Consider the following 20012-nt stretch of genomic DNA (forward strand, 5'->3'; position numbering starts at 1 on the left):
ACATACAGAGCAGGCGGCTGACTCGGCAATCGACAACTCTGAAGTCACCTAGGCTCCATGTTCATAAAATGATCGATCATCTTGCCAATTAGTTCATGTCCCTTTTGGGTAGATGATGTCGTTGATTTTAATATGTGTTCTATCTGGGAATCCCAAGGATTTACCCCTAGTCCTGCAGAGAGGGCAGTTGGGGTGCTGGTTGGGGGGTGGGGTGGGGTAGAAAATATCTAGGCTCTGTGTGATTCATATGGTATTTTGGCTGACTGTCCACCGTCTGCAGAAGAGACCCCGAGTCCATGATGAAGAGTGCGTATGTGTGTACATTTGGGGGATAGGTCTCAGCTTCTGGCTGAACGCACGTGGGATGCCCTTGCACAATGTGATTGATACCATTGGCTTTATGGAATTGTACAAGTAGAAAGTGTGAAGCTGGCAAATATTGAGATACCTGTATTTTTGCAACGCACAAAGGGGGAAAAAAAGCCACCTTGCCAGTTCCTTTCCAGGTTGTGGAGCTCGCCAGCACCTCAAGAAAGCACCCAGGGAGGAAACCTGGCTCACTGGTGGCAGGGAGAGGGGAACACGATTTTGGAAGCACAATGTAAAGTTAAGAAAAAGCCAACTCCAAGTAAGCTAAGCAGGAGAGGTCAGAGGGGAACTGAGGGCGAGGAACGTGGTTGTGACTTAGAGGGGGCAGGCATCATGTGGGAATCTCAGTGTTAGTGGTCTTGTGGAGAGGGGGACGGGAGAGCTTCGGTCCTTGAGAGGGAGATGAGATGGGGGTTCATGCCCGCTTATGATGCGGGCAGATGGTGGGGAAGTGGGTAAACAGGCAGAGCTGGAGGGAGGAGCTAGAATGTCAATGGTTATTTATTTTGACAAGGGTGTGCTTTGAAATGTCGAAGTCCTGTTTCTCTGCCCCATGACTCATGTATACCAAACCGCAGTTCAGCCAAATCCATGACGTTTATGCATCAGAGACAAACACAATGAGTGCATTTTCTAGAGGTGCTGAGAGGTGTGCTACTTTCACCATTGGAGAGCTCATTCACTTCGAGGGGAAGGCTTCTTCGTGTGAGCTGTGTTTCTGGGTCTCCGTAGCATCAGAATTCTGGAAGTCGGATACACCACTGGAATGGGGGCACCTGTGATTACCCACTCTTTGTCCTAATCCTCTGGCTTAGGTTTTCTCCCAGCTGTGAGCTTGTGGGCAACGGTACTTGGTAAAAGGGAGATGATGTCAAAGAGGCCAGGAAGGAAAACAATGTTTGGAAACAGCAATTGTACAATACTGCTTGATGTGAATGAACTATGTAATAACAAATATGAACTCCTAATTAATAACACATTTTTAAAAAGTCATCATAGCTGCTTCTATATTCCTTAAGTATCAACCTGGGGGGAAAGTAGAAGGTGTGACACAAAAAATGGTTACATTTTTGGACAAGGAGATTATATGCAAACGCTGAGTGAGGATATTTATTTTTAGCATTACATGGTGTGTTAGGCTGGGTTGACTAGAGAAACAAATTCAGTGACACTCATATATGTGTAAGAAAGAGCTTTATATCAAGAAGTTATTGAATATCAAGAAAACATCCCAGCCCATTTCAAAGCAAGTTCATAAGTCCAATACCAGTCCACAAATCCCTCTTCAGACTCACGGAGCTACACACAATGATGGAGAATGCAGGAAGATCACAGGCCAGTGGTTGCAGACTCTTGTGGATACAATGACGGTGGTATCACAAGACTCTGGCAGATCTCTGCTGCATGACTTGCCAACAGGCAGGTGAAGCAGAGAGAGAGGGGGTGGGGGTGGGGCTGGTCTCCAGCAAGCCATTTATCTCCAAATGAGGTCATCAAGCTATGACCCAATTGACAGGCTAAACTCCATCCCTACACTTCATTTATCAAGTTGACATGAAATTATGAGGGAAGGAATGTGCTTGAGATTGACATGTTTCCTTCATCCTGCCTTTTATTTATTTATTTTTGATATCAGGACGCAGCCAGCTCCACATGGATATATAGACCTGGGGTCTAGAGTTAAAGACCCTAAAGTCTCTGAGGAAGAGGTCGCTGGAGGACATGGGTGTGGGGCTCCCCTAGTTTCCCTCTTCAGAGGAGACCTGCCTATCTCTGGTATAGAATCCCCACTTTGCCTGGTGCCTTATGTCCATGGGTCAGGGCATTTTATACTGTCCAGATGCAATCATTTGGAACCAAAGAGTTGGCTAAGTTTCTGTGTTGGTCTGGGTTCTCTAGAAAAGCAAAACCAGTGATACATAAGAAATAACTTACATGTTTATGTAAAGGAAATGGCTCCTAGTGGGTCACTCCAGTCCAGTTGAAGTCCATGGGTCAGCTGCTAAGCTTGAGGTTTGTCCTGATCTATACAGCTTCCAGGGTTGATGAACAAGGAAACAGGACGACAAATCAGACGCAAGCAGTCCACAGACTGGTAGAGGCCAGTTAGGCTCATAGCTGTAGAGCAGAATGAATCCAAGGCTCACAGACAATATGGCAGATGGCTGCAAGCTCCTAGGGCTGACAGACAATATGGCAGGTGGTTGGCTCAAGTCCAAAGAACTGGAGGTCAAAGAAACAGATGCAGGATCCAGGCCAGCAAGACCAGCCAAGGATTCCTACCAAGTCTGCTTAAACAGGAACAGACCACACCCTGGAGGGAACTTCCTTTCAATTGTACGTCCCCGACTCTCCCCACCATGATTAGGCTGCTCGTGCTGATTGCACCGTAGAGCTGACTACACCATGTTAGATCACATCATGGGAGAGGCCTCAGCTGCCAAGCTACTGAGACCCATGGCCCAACCAAGTTGACACAAAACCTATCAAGAGTTTCTAAATTTCTTTGGGATTATTTTTCCCCATCTGCAAAATGGCAGGTGCTTGGCAAGACCTAGGATTCTTGAAGTGTGAAGTGTCCCAAGCCTTGAGGTTATTTCTCACCCACTGAAGTGGGAAAGGGCCTGGTGGGGGGGGGCTCCAAGCGCTCATCCCAGCTTCCTTCATTCACCCATTCGCATCTGGAGACTACAGTTGGGAAATGGAATATCTACATACATATTTTGTTTGGAAAATACAGTTATTTTTCATATGTTATATATATGGACATAAAATTGGTTTGTCGTTTTTACCCTGAAGGAGCGGTATAGTTTAACTTTTGATTTAAATTGCAGTGTGATAAGTATCAATAGATATGTCCTCCTAAATGAAAGCTCCTGGGATCCTCCATGATATTTGGGGGGAGGGGCAGATCAATATGCCAACCTGATAGTCCTCTAACATGTTGGTTCCAGGGCCTTTACGCTTTCAAGATCTGTCTTAAAAGAAATACAACCAGGAGGCTACTTAGAGAAGAGGATGGCAAGATGTCGGCTTGCTTACTTTGACACATCACGAGGAAAGACTGGTTGTGTGGAAGGAACAAAAAAATGAGAGGGTCAGGAAAAATGAGGGAAAGCCTCCAAGGGACAGACTGAGGATGGTGCAGGACCCGACGATGGTTCTGTTCCACGCAGCGTCACCACGAGTCAGCTCGATGACAACTAGCAGCACCTGCACAGATAAGGTTCAGTGGTGCTTAGCCGATCACACCGGAGTCCCACCAATACTCCTTGTTGTGGCAGCAAGGTGTCCTGGTGATGCTTGCTGTAGGTTAGGCTTTGGTCCACATGGTAAGTGGTTCAAACCCATTCCACAGGAGAGTTATTAGTTTGTCTGCTCATATAGAGATATATATAGTCTCAAAAATTCTATATAGGGTCGCTATACATTCAGAATCAGTTCAGTGGCAATGGGTCTGGTTTTTTGGTTTTCAGTACAGCTGCCATTGAGAGCCTTGTAGCTGGCTTGGAGGGCAGTGCTCAAAGTGAAGGGTTATGCATATCTTGGAATGCTGACCCGGTGAGTCCACTTTCTTTATTCGCTTTATGAGCTCTGCTAATAGCTAGGTTCACCGTGCCTTCTTGTTCGCTAGCAATTGGTAGTCATTGGGGCATGAGTTGCCTCTGGCCTTCAAGATGCCTCCTTCAGTGACTCGTGGGCCAACACCAGTGTGTGATAAACTGTCTTCCACTCGACAGTTAGAAGACAATACGGCCATAAATCAGCCAATTCCTGTGAGCTCGGAAGCAGGTTATCTCTGGGGTTGACATGTGAATGTTGCCACCAACGAGCGTGGGAGCTGAGGAGTTAAGAGTCGAGGATCACACAAGGAATAGAAAGATCTTGTATAACAATAAATCTCCATTCCTGATCCTTGGCCAGGACGTTTCCCCAAATGAAATGAGATCCAGGTCCATTTCCCCTCCAATAAAGGCCTTCTTGTAACAGGGAAAACAATACAGTGGATATGTCATTCCGGGAGTTCATACGGGAGAAACCAAGCTTCCGTGTGTGCGTGTGTGAGTGTGTGCATGTCCCCCGCCCCCACTCTGCTTGCCCCCCACAGAGGCCTTGGGGGAAGCACAGAGAGCGTCTGCAGACCCTGGACTCTCACGGTTCTCAGGTGCCGTCAGAAGAACCTAGTTTATCCTCAGGCACTGCTGGTGGGAGTGTAAGATGGTGCGGTTGCTTTGAAAGCAATTGGTCAGTGACTTAAAATGTTAGAGAGCATTACAGAACGAAACCTAGCGATTCCACGCCAAAGTAGATGTGAAGGGGGCTTCAGAAAGTTTGTGGGGAAATGGAATCAAAACCTGATGGAACTTTCCCATCAACTCTTTGAAGCCCCTCCGTAGGCAAGATGGTTGGAAAAATACATCCACATCGAGACTCTCATGTGCAGGTCCGTGGTAGCGCTCATCATAGCCCCAGGTGGAAACAACTCAACTGTCTATGACGAGATGGAAAACAACATGCGCTGGAGTCAAAAGGGGTGAGGTCCTAATACCTGCCACCACATGGCTGGACCTCGGACACGTGATGAGTGGAAGAAGCCAGACCCTGAAGCCCTGTCTTTTATGACATCATTCAGTTGGTCCCAGAGGGATTGATACCGCCCCCGGGGGTGCTGGGATGATCCCGCGGAGCTGCAGAAGCAGATACATGCACTGTGCCCTGGGTTAAGGGCTATGGGAAACGGTTTTCATTTCTAGGGGTGTGATGAGTAATTTTTTATTTTCTGAAAGGAGGGTAGTAGGATAAGTAAGTTTGGGAATCTAAGATTTATATGAAACCACGAACAAGGGAAGACCGCAGAAGGACTGATGCATTTGAATGGCAGTGTTGGCAAAGAATGCTGAAAGGACCATGAACTTCCAGAAGAACAAACAAATCTGTCTTGGGAAAAGTACAGCCAGAATGGTCCTCAGCTTCATTTCATGTACTCTGGAGACATTTTCAGGAGAGGCCAGTCCCTGGAAGAGGACATTATGGTTGGTAAAGTAGAGGGCTCGTGAAAAAGTGGAAGGCTCTCAAAGAGACACACTGGCACAGCGGTTGCAACAATGGCTTCAAGCATAGCAACTGTGAGGCTGGCATATGCCTGGGCAGTGTAGCCTTCCTTTGCACATGGGGTCACTATGAAAGCACCTAACAACAACAACAACAATGTAAACAACAAGAAAGAGGAGGCAGAAAGCAGATCCAGGCACTGAGAGAAGGGCAAAGAGACTAACAAATACAAGGGTTTTTTGGTACGTGGGTGATGAAATGTCCTGAAATTAAACGTTGGTTGCACATTTTGGGAATATACTAAAGCCACTTACTTGTATATTCTCAATAGGTTAATTTCAAGATCTATGAAATATATCTTAAAAAGTATGGAAAGAATACGCAGAGTCATTGTACCAAAGAGAACCAGTCAACATCCAATCATTTCAAACGGTAGCGTATGATGAAGGACCGATGATACTGAAGGACGAAGTCCAAGCTACCCTGGAGGCTTTGTGAAAAAGGAGGTCCCAGGAATGAGTTGATGGAACACTAAGTGAAATGTTTCAACAAGCTGATGAAACCCTGGAAGTACCCACTTGTCTGTGACAAGAAATTTGGAAGCATGCTAGCTAACTAACGAACTAGAAGAGAGCTATATGTGCACCCATTCCAAAGAAAAGCAACACAGGAGCATGCACAAATTATAGAACAATACCATTGGTCTCTCATGTAAGTGAAACTTGACTGAAGACTACCCAACAATGGTTGTAGTACACTGACAGGCCAGATCCACTGACGTGCAACCAAGGCTATCCCTGCTGATGTCAGGTGGATCATGGCTCCAAGCAGACAATACCAGAAACATGTTTAATTGTGTGTTATTGACTATGTAAACGCATTCGACTGTGTGGGTTATAACAAACCATAGATAGCCTTGAGAATGGGGATTCCAGAACACGTCATGGTGCTCCTGTGGAACCAATATGGGGATCAAGATGGAATTGTGTGAACAGAACAAGAGAATACTGCATGGTTCAAAATCAGGAAAGTTGTGTGTCAGGGTTGTATCTGTTCACCTGCTTATTCAATCTGTATTCTCAGCACATAGTCCTAGAAAGTGCATTACTTAAAGAAGAATGGGGATCAGAACTGGGGGAAGGCTTCGTAACAGCCTGTGATAGGCCAATGACACAATCTTGCTGGCTGAAAATGAGGAGGACTTGAAGCACCCGCTGAAGATCAAGGATTGATCAGCCTTCAGTATGGATTGCAACACAATGTAAAGAAAACAAAAATCCTCACAACTGGACCAATAGGTAACATCACGATAAATGGAGAAAAGGTGTAGCTGTCAAGGATTTCATCTTGCTTGGATCCACAATCCACACTCATGGAATCAGCCATCAATAGATCTAATGATTCATTACATCGGGTAAATCTACTTGCCCAAGGTCTCCTGAACACGCGGAAGAACAGGTTGTTATTTATTAAGGTACCTGAACCAAACGATGGCATTTTCAATAGCCTCGTATGCACGTGAAAGGTGGACACCGAATAAGGAAGACCAAAGGAGAATCAATGGACGCGTATGATGGCGCAGGTGAAGAAATGGAATGTACCATGGACGTCAGAAGAAACAGCTCAGTGTGCCTCAGAAGAAACACACCCAGAAAGCTTCCCAGAAATGAGAAGAGTGAGGCTTCCTCTCTTGTACTTTCGGCGTTTTGTCAGGACGGACCAGTCCCGGGAGACAACATCGTCGTTGGTAAAATGGAAGGGCTGTGAAAAAAAGAGGAGGGCCAGTGGCTGGAACAATGGGCTCAAACCGAAGAACACTTGTGAGGGTGGCCCGGATGGGGGGTGTTTCTTTCTGTCGTACATTTGGTCTCTGCGAGTCAAAGCTGACCTGAAGGCACCTAACAACAACAACAACAACAAACAGAAGCCACTCTCCGGGGGCATACGGACGTGCTTCCGTTTCCTCTGTTCGGTTGAACGGCCCTTAGCAAATATGCTTTTTTTTTTTTTTTTAACAAAGGAAGGTTTGTGGCCGCCCTGAAATTGTTCAGGTTAAAATGTGCCATCCGTCCAACAGCTTGTGCTGACCTCGTGTGTCTCTGTCACATTTTAGTCGTTCTCACAAGGTTCCAAACATTTCATCATGTTGTTGCACTCTTACCGGACTACGTGTTGCGTAAACATAAGTTGTGTGCACTGGGAAGCAAGCAAACAAAAAATCGGCTTGCTTGAGATTATCTAGAACCAACCCACACTATCTCCAAGGTGTTCCTGTACATGGGATGGAGTATTATTCAGCCATGAAAAGGGAATGGCGTCCTGAAATGGGCTATCCCTTGGATGAACCCTGAAAATATTATGTGGTTGAAAGGGCTTGACACCAAGGGACACATTCCTTAAGGAGAAAAGAAACATCTTAAAGATCTTAGTAATGTCCAGAAACTATGGGGTGGGACGTCCTGTCTGCTGATGGGGAACACTCACATTATTCTGTAGGACACTCCAGCACCTGTAGGGGGTAGCCTTCACCCCAATAAAGGGGCCTTTCTCCTGCTTCCTCTGGACCCAGATACTTCCCCATCCTCCTGAGGCCCACATGACCCCAGGTCCCTTTCTCTACCTCCTCCGGATTTAGACCACATGTAGGCAAAGTTGGTGTAGTGGTTAACCACTGGGCTGCTGACCGCAAAGTCAGCAGTTCAAAGCCACCAGTTGCTCTGCAAGAGAAAAATGGAATTCCCCACTCCTGTAAAAAGTTACAGTCTCGGAAACTCACTGGGCCTGCCTACCCTGCCCTATAGGTTCACTATGAGTTGGCATCATGACAGTGTTTTCTTGGGTGGGGGGAAGGGGGGATAGGTGCATCTGGTGGGTGGAGTCCCAGCACCTGCCTCTACCTTTGCCAATGAGAGGTCATGAATAAGAATTTGAGCCTCTTCCTGGGAAAGCAAACACATCAGGGTGGGAAGTTGTTCCTTAAGTCTAAGGGGCACTTTGGTGAGGTGCTGTGCCACCAGAAAGCAAGACCGCTGCCCTCGTGTTGCCTCTCTTGTTAGGACCATGCCAGTGACCAACAGCAGGGGAGGCCCGTGTGTTTAGGATGACAGGCAGGGAAGGCTTACCTGAACGATGCAGAGCGGAGTCATCCCCACGGAACTCTCGGGAACGAAAGGTAGCCAGGCAGAGCAGGATGAACCAAGAGTTATTCCTTCTTTCATTTATACACTCAGCAAACACCCTATGGGTTAGGACATCTAGCTAGGAGACCGACAGACACGCTGAGGGTGAGGCCACAGGTAGGTGGTAGGAACCCAGCTGCCGCTCCACAGGAGGAAGAGAAGGCTGTCTGCCCCCATTCAAATGACCCTCTCAGAAGCCAGCCCAGATTAGACTTCACTGTAGTGGGAAGGTGCCCTAGTGACACAGAGATTAAGCGCTACCTAATGACACAGAGACTGGTGGTTTCGATGCACCGGCTGCCCCTCGGAAGAAAGGTGTGCACCTCTGCTCCCCTGAGGAGCACAGCCTCATGAGTGCTCAGGGCAGCTCTATGGCTGTTCAGGGCTGCTGGGAGGGGCGGGTGGTTTGACGGCTAGGGGTTGGGTTTGGTTTGAGAGATGCACCTTGGGCAAAGGGCAAAGGACAGGGGAGACCCGGGAGCAAGACGAACCAGACCCCAGCTTCCCAGCTCGTTCAGCTCAATGGGCGGACAGGGAAAGCTAATCCAGTGGGGTGAGCAGGGTAACTGGATAAGATCAGGAACTGAGCCAACAGATAATGATTAGAGAGCCCCTCCTTCGCCTTTGACTAACAAATAGAGCTTCCTTCAGGGCCCCTTTATGGTCTGCTGGGAACCTCATTCCTGCCCTCCAATGGCCACCAACTTCACAGGGCAATAAATCACACTCCCCTTGCCGGGGAGGGCTGCCTGAGCCACTAGCCACCTTGCTCAGTGTTCTGTGCGGTCACAGAGGGACAGACTCAGGCACGAGGAGGATATTGCTATGAGGTGGTGAGTGCTTCTCCGGCCAGGTTCTGCTCGGTCCCAGCCAGGTCCCCCGTCCCCTGCTCTGCCAGGGGTCTGGACAGCTCATCCTTCTTTGCATTGCTGCTTCTTCCCTCCCCAGAGACGCCAGGAGGGGTCCAGAGAGGGCATGGTCTCTGCAGAGAGGGGAGGGGTGTGTATGACTGATGTGAACAGTCTCTAAAACAGGGAGCAGATAGATCCATGGATCCTTCTAGAGACCAGGCGAAGGTGCTGTGGATTTCTAAGAAGCTGAAGGCATCCCAACTTGAGCCAGAGGGGCTTTCTCAGTGGGGAGGACCTCTGCCCTCCCTGCCCTGTCTGGCAGAGAGGAGCCCCTACAATTGGGAAATGCTCAGGTTGTTCCTAGTGTCCCTGAGTTCCCTGTGCTGAGCGTGCTGCCCCTCCGGGAGACCAGAAGGTATGTGACAGGTGCCCACTTCTGGTCCGCAGAGGCTGGGCGACTGGGGGTTGGGGACTGGCTGTGAGAGAAACAGTGGTGATGGACAATGTGCTTGCCATGCTCCTGGGAGCCCTGGGCATGCAATGATGAAGCACTGGGCTGCTCCCACCAAGAGGCCAGTGGTTCAAACCTGCCAGCTGCTCCATGGGAGAAGGTGTTGACTGTCAGCAGCCATAAAAGTGACAGCTTTGGAAATTCTGTAGGGCGCTTCAATTCTGTACAGCAGGCTCTCTCTGAGTCGGCTGGGGGCTTGCTTTGTGCTGCAGGGTCTCTCTGAGTCAGCCAGGGGCTGCTGTGGTGTAAGGTGCTTTGTGAGGGAGAGACAAAGAGGGATACTGCAGGTGTCTCCAGATCCCTCAGTCTGGTCCTGCCACCCGAACTCCCACCCTCAGGGATGTGGCGGTTCAGGGAGAGAGCCCCAGAGTGCCAGCTCTCGACCCAGGGTTCTGTTCCGCTCTACCGCTGAACCGGGCTGAGCATTCCGTAAGACGTGTCTATAAAACAGGGCTCTTCTTGGGGATGTGGTTTCCCTCCCAGGTTAAAAAAAAATAATGTCCTTGGTGAGGGAGTGACGATGGGTGCTCGGCGGTGCACGGAGACTGGAAACACCGGAAGAGCCACTTTGAAAGGATGCATTCTCTGGATGGTGGGCTGGGTTGTGGCTAGGCGCCATCAAGTCGGCTCCGACCCATAGCGATCCTGTTCACCACAGAAGGAAACACTGTCGGTCCCCGCGCCAGCCTCACGATTGCTCCTATGCCTGAGCCCATTGGTGAAGCCCCAGTATCACAGTGAGTGAGAGCTCATTAGACAAACAAGCCATTGTAACCAGTTTTAGCTGGAAAGCAAAAAGCAGTTCAAGGGTATTAGTGATTCATAGGAGGGCTAGCACCCGGACCGGTTACTTACGAGATAATACATATCTTATGGGGATTAGAGTGCAGCTTTTGGATAATGTCCACTGGAGGGGAACCACTTATCAGGTTGAGGTGAACAGGAAAGGCCAGGCAATATGCCCTGATTCCTACCCTGAACCCCACTTTCACTGGGGGACAAGTTCTTCATGTCACCTGGCAGGTCACTGTAAGCTCTCTCTCCTCACCTCATTTCAATGCCTCGATGTTTCTGAATCAGCTGTCATGTGACTCCGGGCAGGGAGCTTGGGAGGGGGCTGGTGGGAATGGTCAACTGCTGGGCTCCTAACTGCAGGGTTTGGGGTTGGGACCCTTCCGGCGGCATTTTTGGAGAAAGATCTGCAGCAGCAGCAGCCCCTGGAAACCCCACAGAACACAATCCTAGTGAGTCACGCACGGGGGTGCTAAGATATTGGAAGTGGCTTATGGCGATGGGTTGGTTTCATTTGCTCCATTTATTGTACATTGACCTTTGGGCAATCTTCAAGCAAATATTAATGGCACACAATGCCGAAATGTTTGCAGTCGTAGAACTCGCCTTGACTGGGATGAAGGGAGCAGTCCACAGGGAAGCAGAAAGTGAAAATAGGTAGGTAGGTAGGTAGGTAGGTAGGTAGGTAGGTAGGTAGGTAAGTAGGTGGGTAAGTAGGTAGGTAGGTAGGTAGGTAGGTAGGTAGAGAGAGAGAGAGAGAGAGAGAGAGAGAGAGAGAGAGAGAGAGAGAGAGAGAGAGAGAGAGAGAGAGAGAGATGCTTTGCTCCTATGGATTAATCGAGGTTTCTATTGAGAGCAAATGGTTATCAAGGGCTCCTTCCTCCCAAGCAGGGAGCCCAGTCTTTCTTCGTTGTCTTTTCTAAGTCTGGAAGTTACACTGAAGCCTGTTCACTCTGGGTGACCTGCTGGCATTTGAAACACCATGACACAGCTACCACAGCTACCAGGCACACTGTACAAGCCAGCACATTAGGACAAACTGACAGACACATGGTGGTGGTTCGAGGTGATAGTGATGGGTTGGAATGGACTCCATGGCCCCTAACGACATTGAGCGGATGGCAGTGAGTTTGGTTTGGTTGGGTTAGTGGATCTGCAGGCTGCACACGGCTGCAGTGCAGGGGAGAGGGGAGGTTGAGTAGGTGGACCTAGGTAGTGCCTTGAGGAGCTCAGATGACCCACTAAGGGGTCTATGATTTACCTGGAGAGCCATGAAGACTTGAATGCAGCAAAAGGAGAATGCCCCACTTGTGCTGCAGGAAGGTCAGGCCAATAGGCCATGGCCGTGTGGTGACTGGGTTTCAGGAGCAGGAGCCAGAGATCAGGAGCCAGGTAGGAGTCTGTCCTCAAGACTGGAGGGCATGACGACTGAACCAAAGCATTTCCCACAGGGTGGGGAAGAAGGAGCAGATCTGAGGGATCGTGTGAGAAGTCACCAAGAGAGGGGTGGGGGTAGGGGGCTGACAAAGGGCGTGGGGAAGTGGAGTGAAAAGGCCACGGCACTTTCCCATGAGCTTTTACATTTGTTTTCCAAACTCCTTGGCCACTGTACACCCATGTCCAAAGCAACCTTCTTCATGCTGGTCAAGGGTGGCAATAGCATGATAGCATTCATGCCCATCCACAGATGATTGGATAAACAAAATGCAGTCCATACAGACGGACAGTTGGGGTTCCCACGGCGCAGAGTTTGATTCATGGCAGTCCCACAAGTGTCAGAGAGGAGTCATGCTCTGTGGGGGAGGGGGTTCTCACAGATGTGCAGGCGTAGCTTGCCAGGAGCATCTCCGGAAACACCTCAGGGTGGACTCAAACTGTCGAAGGCATTCAGCTTTTCTGGCAGACGCTTCAGCTACCTACCGTGCCACCCAGGCGCTCCAGCGACGTGTGGCAGGGGCTTTTTCAGCCGTGGAAGAGAAAAAACGATGCCCTGAGAATAGCAAGGAAGGGTGTTCTGATGCAGAGATGTCACACGAGCTGTGACCTGAGTGGACGTTGAAAGCATCCTCTGAGGGAAGTAGGTTTGACACGAAGGACACATATTGTATGGACAAGGCAAATCCAGAGAGGCAGAAGTCATGTGACGGGGAATCAGGGACTGTTGGAGGGAGCCATTGTTTAATGTGCAACGTGTTTGAGGCGGGGAGTGAATGTTTGGAAACAGATGGGGCGATGGTGGTACACCACTTTGAGTGTAACTGTTGCCTCCGAATTGTTGGATTTGTTGAGTCTCTGGGCTATCTGAATGAGACATCGTATAGTTGGATCTATGAATCTCAATCTCAAAGCTGGATATGCAGACTGGGTTGTCTTCAGATGTTACATAAAATTTTCTGAGTTGCTGGGATTCCTGAAAATGTGTGGGCACACTTTTTGTTTTTAAACTTTCTATGGTGAATGGGCCAGAGGCTTTACAGGGTAAATAATCAATTTTACACTCTTTCATTCATGTGCATTCTGTTTTACCTCATGCATTTCAAGCCTCTTAAGGGAGGGTCACCCATCTCACCTCCTCCCTGTGTTTTCTGGTCTCCATCCCTCTTCTGTTCCTAGCCCTTCTGAACTTTGCCCTTGGGTAAAGTGATCCCAAATGGTAGATTATTCTAAGGCGTGCAAGATCAATAGTGGTATTATTTCCCTAATAGGCATACCTGTTGTTTGGATGCAAATTGAACCACAGGGATGAGTTCATTTGCATAGCAGAAGGGTGACTTCACCCCTAGTTTTAGACTGTGCACTCATCTCTATCTGGGAGTCAAGCCTAGACTCCTTCATGGTTTTCATGTGCCATCTTCCTCCCACCCTATGATGGCGCTTCTAATGGGATCCCTTTCAGAACAGCGAAGTGGGAGCAAGGCACCATCTAGTTCTTCCGGTCTCTGGACTTGCAGACTGACACACACGTGGTCCATTAGTCCACTGGGCTCATTGTTTCCAAGTGTCTTGAACTTTCATCACTCTTCTTTCTTCTTGGCAGAAAGAGGCCAACACCTTAGATGGTATTGCATGACCTTAGATGGTCACTCATGATTTGTAAGTCCCCAGTCACTACTCACCAAAATAAGATGTAGAACATGTCTTTGTGGATTACATCATGCCACTTGAATTAGTGCGCCATGAGAATCTGGCCCTGAGCCCCCAGGCCCAAAGACTCATTCTTCCAATGAGCCTGGTTATGTCCAGTGTCCATAACTTGATCCCCTGTATGCTCCACCACCTCCCTGGATATGGTTACAGCACAAGTAAACACCCATGTACAATCGTCTCTGCGAGGATGAAAGCACGGGGCTTGCCAACACTTAATCCTAAGTAGGGAACGGTAAGGGAAATGGAAAAGGAACCAGGAAAACCAAGTTGGAGTGGCACCAAGGAATCCAGAGGTGGGGTGTTTCAGGAGGAGGGAGTGGTTGGTGGAGCTACATGATTAAATCAGTGCTCAGTGTCTTTGGCAGCTAAGTCGGGTTGACCTTGGTAAGTTTCCGTGGAATGGAAAAACCAAAGCCTTGCCAGTCATAGGTAAGGAAGTTAACCCAGCGTGGGTTACTCTCTTGGAAGGTTAGCTATGGAAGGAAAAAAGAAAGTTGTAATGGTTCCTAGAGAGGAATACGGAATCATCGATAGAGTTTATGGTGAGGGAGGTGCATTTGTGAGGGAAAAGGACAACTTCGGAGAAAAAACAGATTCATTACTTTCCAGTCAATCCCAATTCATTGTGACCCCAAAGGACCGGGTAGAACTGCCCCTGTGGGTTTCCAAGACTGTGATCCATTATGGGAGCAGAAAGCCTTGTTTTTCTCCTGTGGAGAGGCTGGTGGTTTGGAACTGTTGACCATGTTTGTGGCTAACAACCCAGTGTGTAACCCACTATACTACCAGGGAGGTCGTTAATCCAACGAAGAGGTGAGAATTGGTGGAATGTGACTTTTGAGAAATTCAAAGCCTACCAGGGGTAGAAAATAGATGTCAGGGTTAGATTTGGAAAAGAAGGTGGTGGAAGCAGTCTCTTCTCTTGAGCCTATAGGCAAGACCCAAGGAGAAATGATGCCTTCGAATGATAGAATTGGCAAGAATACTAAATATACATGGACTGCCAGAGGGATACACACATCTGTCTGAGAGGAGGTACAATTAGGATGTTCTTTCGAAGTGAAGATGGCAAGATTTTGTCTTGTCTACTTCAGACATGTCATCAGGAAAGACCAGTCACTAGGAAAGGACATCATGTTTGGCAAAGAACCGTGTCCGTGAAAATGAAGGAGCCCATCAACCAGAACAATGGTCACGGTTGCTACAGCCATGAGCTGAAACATAGCAGCAAATGTGAGAAGAACACAGAGCCAGACGACATTCATTCAGCATGGGTCAGAGCCACCTGGGCACCAACCACCACCACCACCACCACCAGATGGCAGTTGTGTAGAATTTCTATAGCCATGCATAGACAGTTCTGTAGGAAGTCTTGGGCTCCGAATCGGGGTAAGGAAAACGTGATTGTCTCTGTGAGATGATACTGGCTGCTGGTGAGAGAGGAGTCCATGGGAGAATCTCCATCTTGAAAAGAAGAGCCAGTGTTTGAGACATCTGGCATGACCAGTGACAGGGTTTGGCAAGATTGTCAGTCAGCATTCAGATTCAGAGTCCCAGTGACACCTGTGTCAGGCAAGGTGCAGAGATAAAGATACCTGGCCAATTTCTGGATTGATCTAGGGAGGTGGTTTAATTATAAGGGTTCAATGGGCAGAGACGGGTGCAAGGTAGGTGACAGCAATGACTGGGGAGTTGGTTAAGCAGTTCTTGTAGCCATTGAGGAGTTGGTAACCTGGGTATTAAAATGAGGAGGAACTAAGAGATCTCTTTTAAATTAAAATATATGGAAATATAATAATACATCACATATCTTAAGAGAATTAGAGCAAAACATTTGACTAACCAAAGCTAAAGGAGAGTCCCTTGATATAGCTAGGTTGAAAATAAAGGATAGTTATTAGACCCCCAACTTCAACCCTAAGACCCCATTTCACTTCCTAAATTACTTTTAGCAAATTATCTGTAGATTTTTACTCCTCACTCCCATGACAATATTTAAGGTACTTCTTTTTTTTTTTTCACATGTTAACTACTTCAACCAAAAGCAGAAGCTATGCACTTCAATGAAAACGCTTGTAGACAATGGTCCCAGCCTTGGGCAGGGAAGCAGCAAGTGACAAGGAATTGCCATTGAATTTTAGGGGGACCATGGGATTGCAAGGCCCAGACAAGAGGTCTGATTAACCTTTTACTTGGAGCAGAAAAGTGAGAGTACATCCAGAAATAAATCTGACCGTATTTTATAGACAAGAGGATATACCAAACCCACTTGATTCTGATGACACTATATAGGGTTTCCAACTATCTCAACCTTTTTGGAAGCTGACAGCCTCCTCTTTGCCCCATGGATTGGTTGGTGAATTTGAACCACTGACCTTGGGGTTAACAGCCTGATGCTTACCGGACAGAGTCATGAGAGCCCCTTGAAAAAAATATATGAGGATTTTGAAAAGTTTGTGGAAGAATGGAATGAAAAGAGAACGAACATTTCCTCTCTCTCATAGACATCCAAATAGAGATGATGCCCGCTTGTTAGTAAGAAAGTGGAAACAAGAATTAGGAATAAGGAAGCTTTATTTATTCTTAATTCAGGACACCCTTCAATTCGCCAAATGTTTTAAAACCTGCCTCTGTACATTGTCTTCAGGGTCACTATGGGTGACTACATTTATACAATTTGTTGCCTGGGACTGTTAGGAAAAATATCACATTTAACCAATAATAGAAATTGACATTTATTTCATGTATGATTTCCAATTGGGGTAACATTTCAATAAACAACAACAACCAATAACATTGTCATCGAGTGAATTCCAATTGGCAGCAGCCCTATGAGGCCTGAGAAGAGCTGCTCTGTAAGGTTCTCAAGGCAGCAGATTAACACTTCTTTATGCCGTGGAGAAGTTGGTGGGACTGAACCACGAGCCATTTGATTAGAAGTCAAATGGACAAAAATGTCACAAGGAAGAAGTATTCTTTACGGATTTTTATACTCCGCTTGATTGCTAGTAAAACAATTGTGGTTATTAAGGTTGTGCACAACCTTGGATCACACAGCAATCAAAAGAATTATGATTCACCTGTGATGATAGTGTAGGAGTTTCTTTTGAAACCAGACATCAATAGTTCTTTTGAAAGCAACGCTCTCTTTTCTAACTTATCTAGTCCACTGCTTAATAAAAGGTGACTTAGAACACTAGTCTTCTCAAGGCTTATGCGCCAAAGATCAGCTCAGCATGATGATAGCATGGGTGGGTCACTTCCACCTCCATGGATACCAGAGACTTAGATTTTACAAGAACAAAAACTCTGTTTCTGAGAACATATGAGTAAGAGTATGAAGGGGACTCTGCTGGTGTACCACCCGATCCTTAAACGTATCAGTGACCCTGAAGCAGTCAACCCCCTCCGCATTATGCAAGGGAAACTAGAAAAAGAGACCTGGATTCTGGTTTCTCTACTTTCTTCTTTCCAGAATCTCCCTTTCTTCCTCGTTTGCAGGGGGGTGTGGCGATCAGTGTGGAAAGCAGGCATCTAAAGGGCATTGTGAACCATCTAAAGCCTTTATCTTCCGCATTCACTCTGGTCCACCCAACCCTCCCCCCAGCTCCTCATGTCTGGTATAGTTTTCCACAAGCACCCCTTTATGTGACAAAGGCAAAAGCTCTTGAGGTGTTGGAGGAGCAGAGTTCGTTGAGACACTGTGATAAGTGGCAATAAATGCTATCTGAATTAGATAAAGAGAAATGCTGAGGCAACAAGAGAGACTTGGGGTGAGGGGAGAGGAGGGAGGGTGAGACATAGAGTAAACCACTGGGAGGTTTAGATATGTTGAGTGCACAAACCTAATTCACAAGTAAGACAGAGTGGGATGCTGACAAACAAGTTGTTTTGTAGATCCACTCATTGTAATCTCCATGCCGAGCGACTCTTGGAAGAGAGGGGGCTTTGTCATTTATTTTAATCCAGGCATCTGTGTCCTTCTAGATGGCCAGGAAGCTCAGCGTGTTGGAAGTCCTCCTGATCATCTTCTTCATAATTGTATTATCTGTAGATATCCTTCTACTGATGCTTGTATTGGAGAAAGACCAAGGTAAGATAAATACTAATGGCTGCCCCAGGGAAGAGTTGGCAATGGAAGCCCTCTCATTGGACTTTTCACCCGTCAGCACTGCAGTAGTCACAATCCATACCTGCGACTAATTTTAAGTCTCTAACTGAAATGGGAGTTGCTAACAAGCAAGACCTTGATTGTTAGTGATATGCAAGATTTCCAGAGTCCAACTTCACACCATTCTAACAGGATGCAGAATTAAACTCACCAGGATGCCTGTCCTTCAACCCAGAGTCTTGAGGGGACTGGCGCCTCCAAGGATGGAGACCATGAAGACAACAGTGTCCAGTTCTATTAGTTTCTGGAAGGAGACATTAGGTTCCAAGGACGTTGAGAGCTAATTTGTTTGGCTGTGATGTGAGTTACGCTCAGCCTCCAGTTTTGAGCTGGGTTGAAATCGCGATGATTTCCTTCACAGAAGCTTTGGAACTGCTAGCTTGCTCTGGAAGAAACAGACAGCTGCATGCCCTCTCCTATGTGCACACACTCTACCCTAAACAATCCAAGAACACGTCTGAAATAAAAAATCTCTGTTTATTTCAGACAGGGGCTGGGATTCTGGCCTTTGCTCTATAAGATAAAGTCTGACGCAAAAATCAAACTTAAGCCTTGGGTGCTAAGGAAGCATACTAGGGCCAACACCTTAACAAATTCCGTTTTTGCTTCACCACCCTCTACAGTAAGCATGGAGACACCTGCTGTGGACAACTGTGGCATTGGAAGATGCTTGGAAAACCATTGGTCCAAACCATTCTTTTACCTTGTAGAGGCTTGTAGGGGTACTGGGTGCATGATATCAATGCTACTGTATACGAAGAAGTTGTTCCTGTCATTTGACCTAGAATGACATCTTCTTACCTGCACGGATCCTAAACCAGGCTCTGATTCATCTAGAGCGGTTCTACTTTTAATCATTTTACAAGTTGGACCCTATCAAGTGCTTTGAAGACATGTTTGCATGGGTTGAAAGGAACGGTTAAGACAACAAATTTCTAGTACACACATACACACACACACACACAATTGTAAAGACACACAGATAGCAGAGACCGTTTTGAAAGGGGTTCTCTGAATGGGGATAAAACATGAAAGGGAACCCATTTGCCTGCTTCTAATGTTGCTCAGGGCTTTTAGTACCATATCTAAGAAGGTATCACCGAACGCAAGGTCACAAAGATTCTTCTGTTTTACAGTTTGAACTCTTACATCAGGAGACTTCCAAACATTTGTGGAAAATGGAATTAAAAATGAATGGAAAATGTCCATACACCGTTTGCTGCCCCGTGATATTCAGGGCTCTGCTCCGTATTGAGTGTGTTACTATGTATGCTGCCCTTCCTTTGCGTGTGGACATTCGATTGTCCCACGTGCATCTTCTTTATTCCATCCCTTCGCTCTCAACAACTTGAAAGGGAGGCTGTGTAGATATTATGGGCCCCATTTCAAGTCTAGACATTCACTCAACATTGTCTTTTCATATTTTTTGCATTTATCATCTTTTTAACCTCGCCCCATATAAAAGTAGAGTTTCTCAGCGTAAAAACCTGTGTCTCAAAAGGCACAACCAAGGGAGTGAAAAGATGTCTCAGGAGAATGTATTTGCCAATCATGTATTCGATAAGGGTGTGGCAACAGGATATATAGAGAAATCTGATAATTCAACCATCAAAGGACAAACAACCCGATTACAAGGTGGACATAGGGCTCAAAGAGATATTACTCCAAACATATGCAAACGGTCAGTAAGCACATGAAGAGTCTACATCATCGCCCACTGGAAAACAGCAATGAGACAGACAATATCAGTTATTAAGGATGTGGATAAGCTAGCCTCTTGCATCACTGTAGAATGGCGAAAACACTTTGACAGAAGTATGGTGGGTCCTCTACGAGCCAAAGATAACATCAACTAGATAGAATCAACTATGACTTGGAAGGTACGAATTGAAAACGTCCATTCGCACAAAGCTATTGCACCATGATGGGGAAAAATGGGA

General features: G+C 47.0%; 1 protein-coding gene across 1 annotated transcript in view; it reads left to right on the forward strand.

The window, feature by feature from the left end:
* Positions 1-17888: 17888 nt before the first annotated feature.
* Positions 17889-20012, forward strand: part of MGAM2 (maltase-glucoamylase 2 (putative)) — a 96629-nt gene continuing 94505 nt past the window's right edge. Inside the window, exons 1-2 of the mRNA XM_075557418.1 lie at positions 17889-17994; positions 19062-19066. Of these exons, the coding sequence (XP_075413533.1) occupies positions 17889-17994; positions 19062-19066 (111 nt within the window). The remainder of the gene's footprint in view (positions 17995-19061; positions 19067-20012) is intronic.

Source organism: Tenrec ecaudatus, chromosome 9 (assembly GCF_050624435.1).
Source record: "Tenrec ecaudatus isolate mTenEca1 chromosome 9, mTenEca1.hap1, whole genome shotgun sequence".
In the NCBI taxonomy this organism is placed as follows: Eukaryota; Metazoa; Chordata; class Mammalia; order Afrosoricida; family Tenrecidae; genus Tenrec; species Tenrec ecaudatus.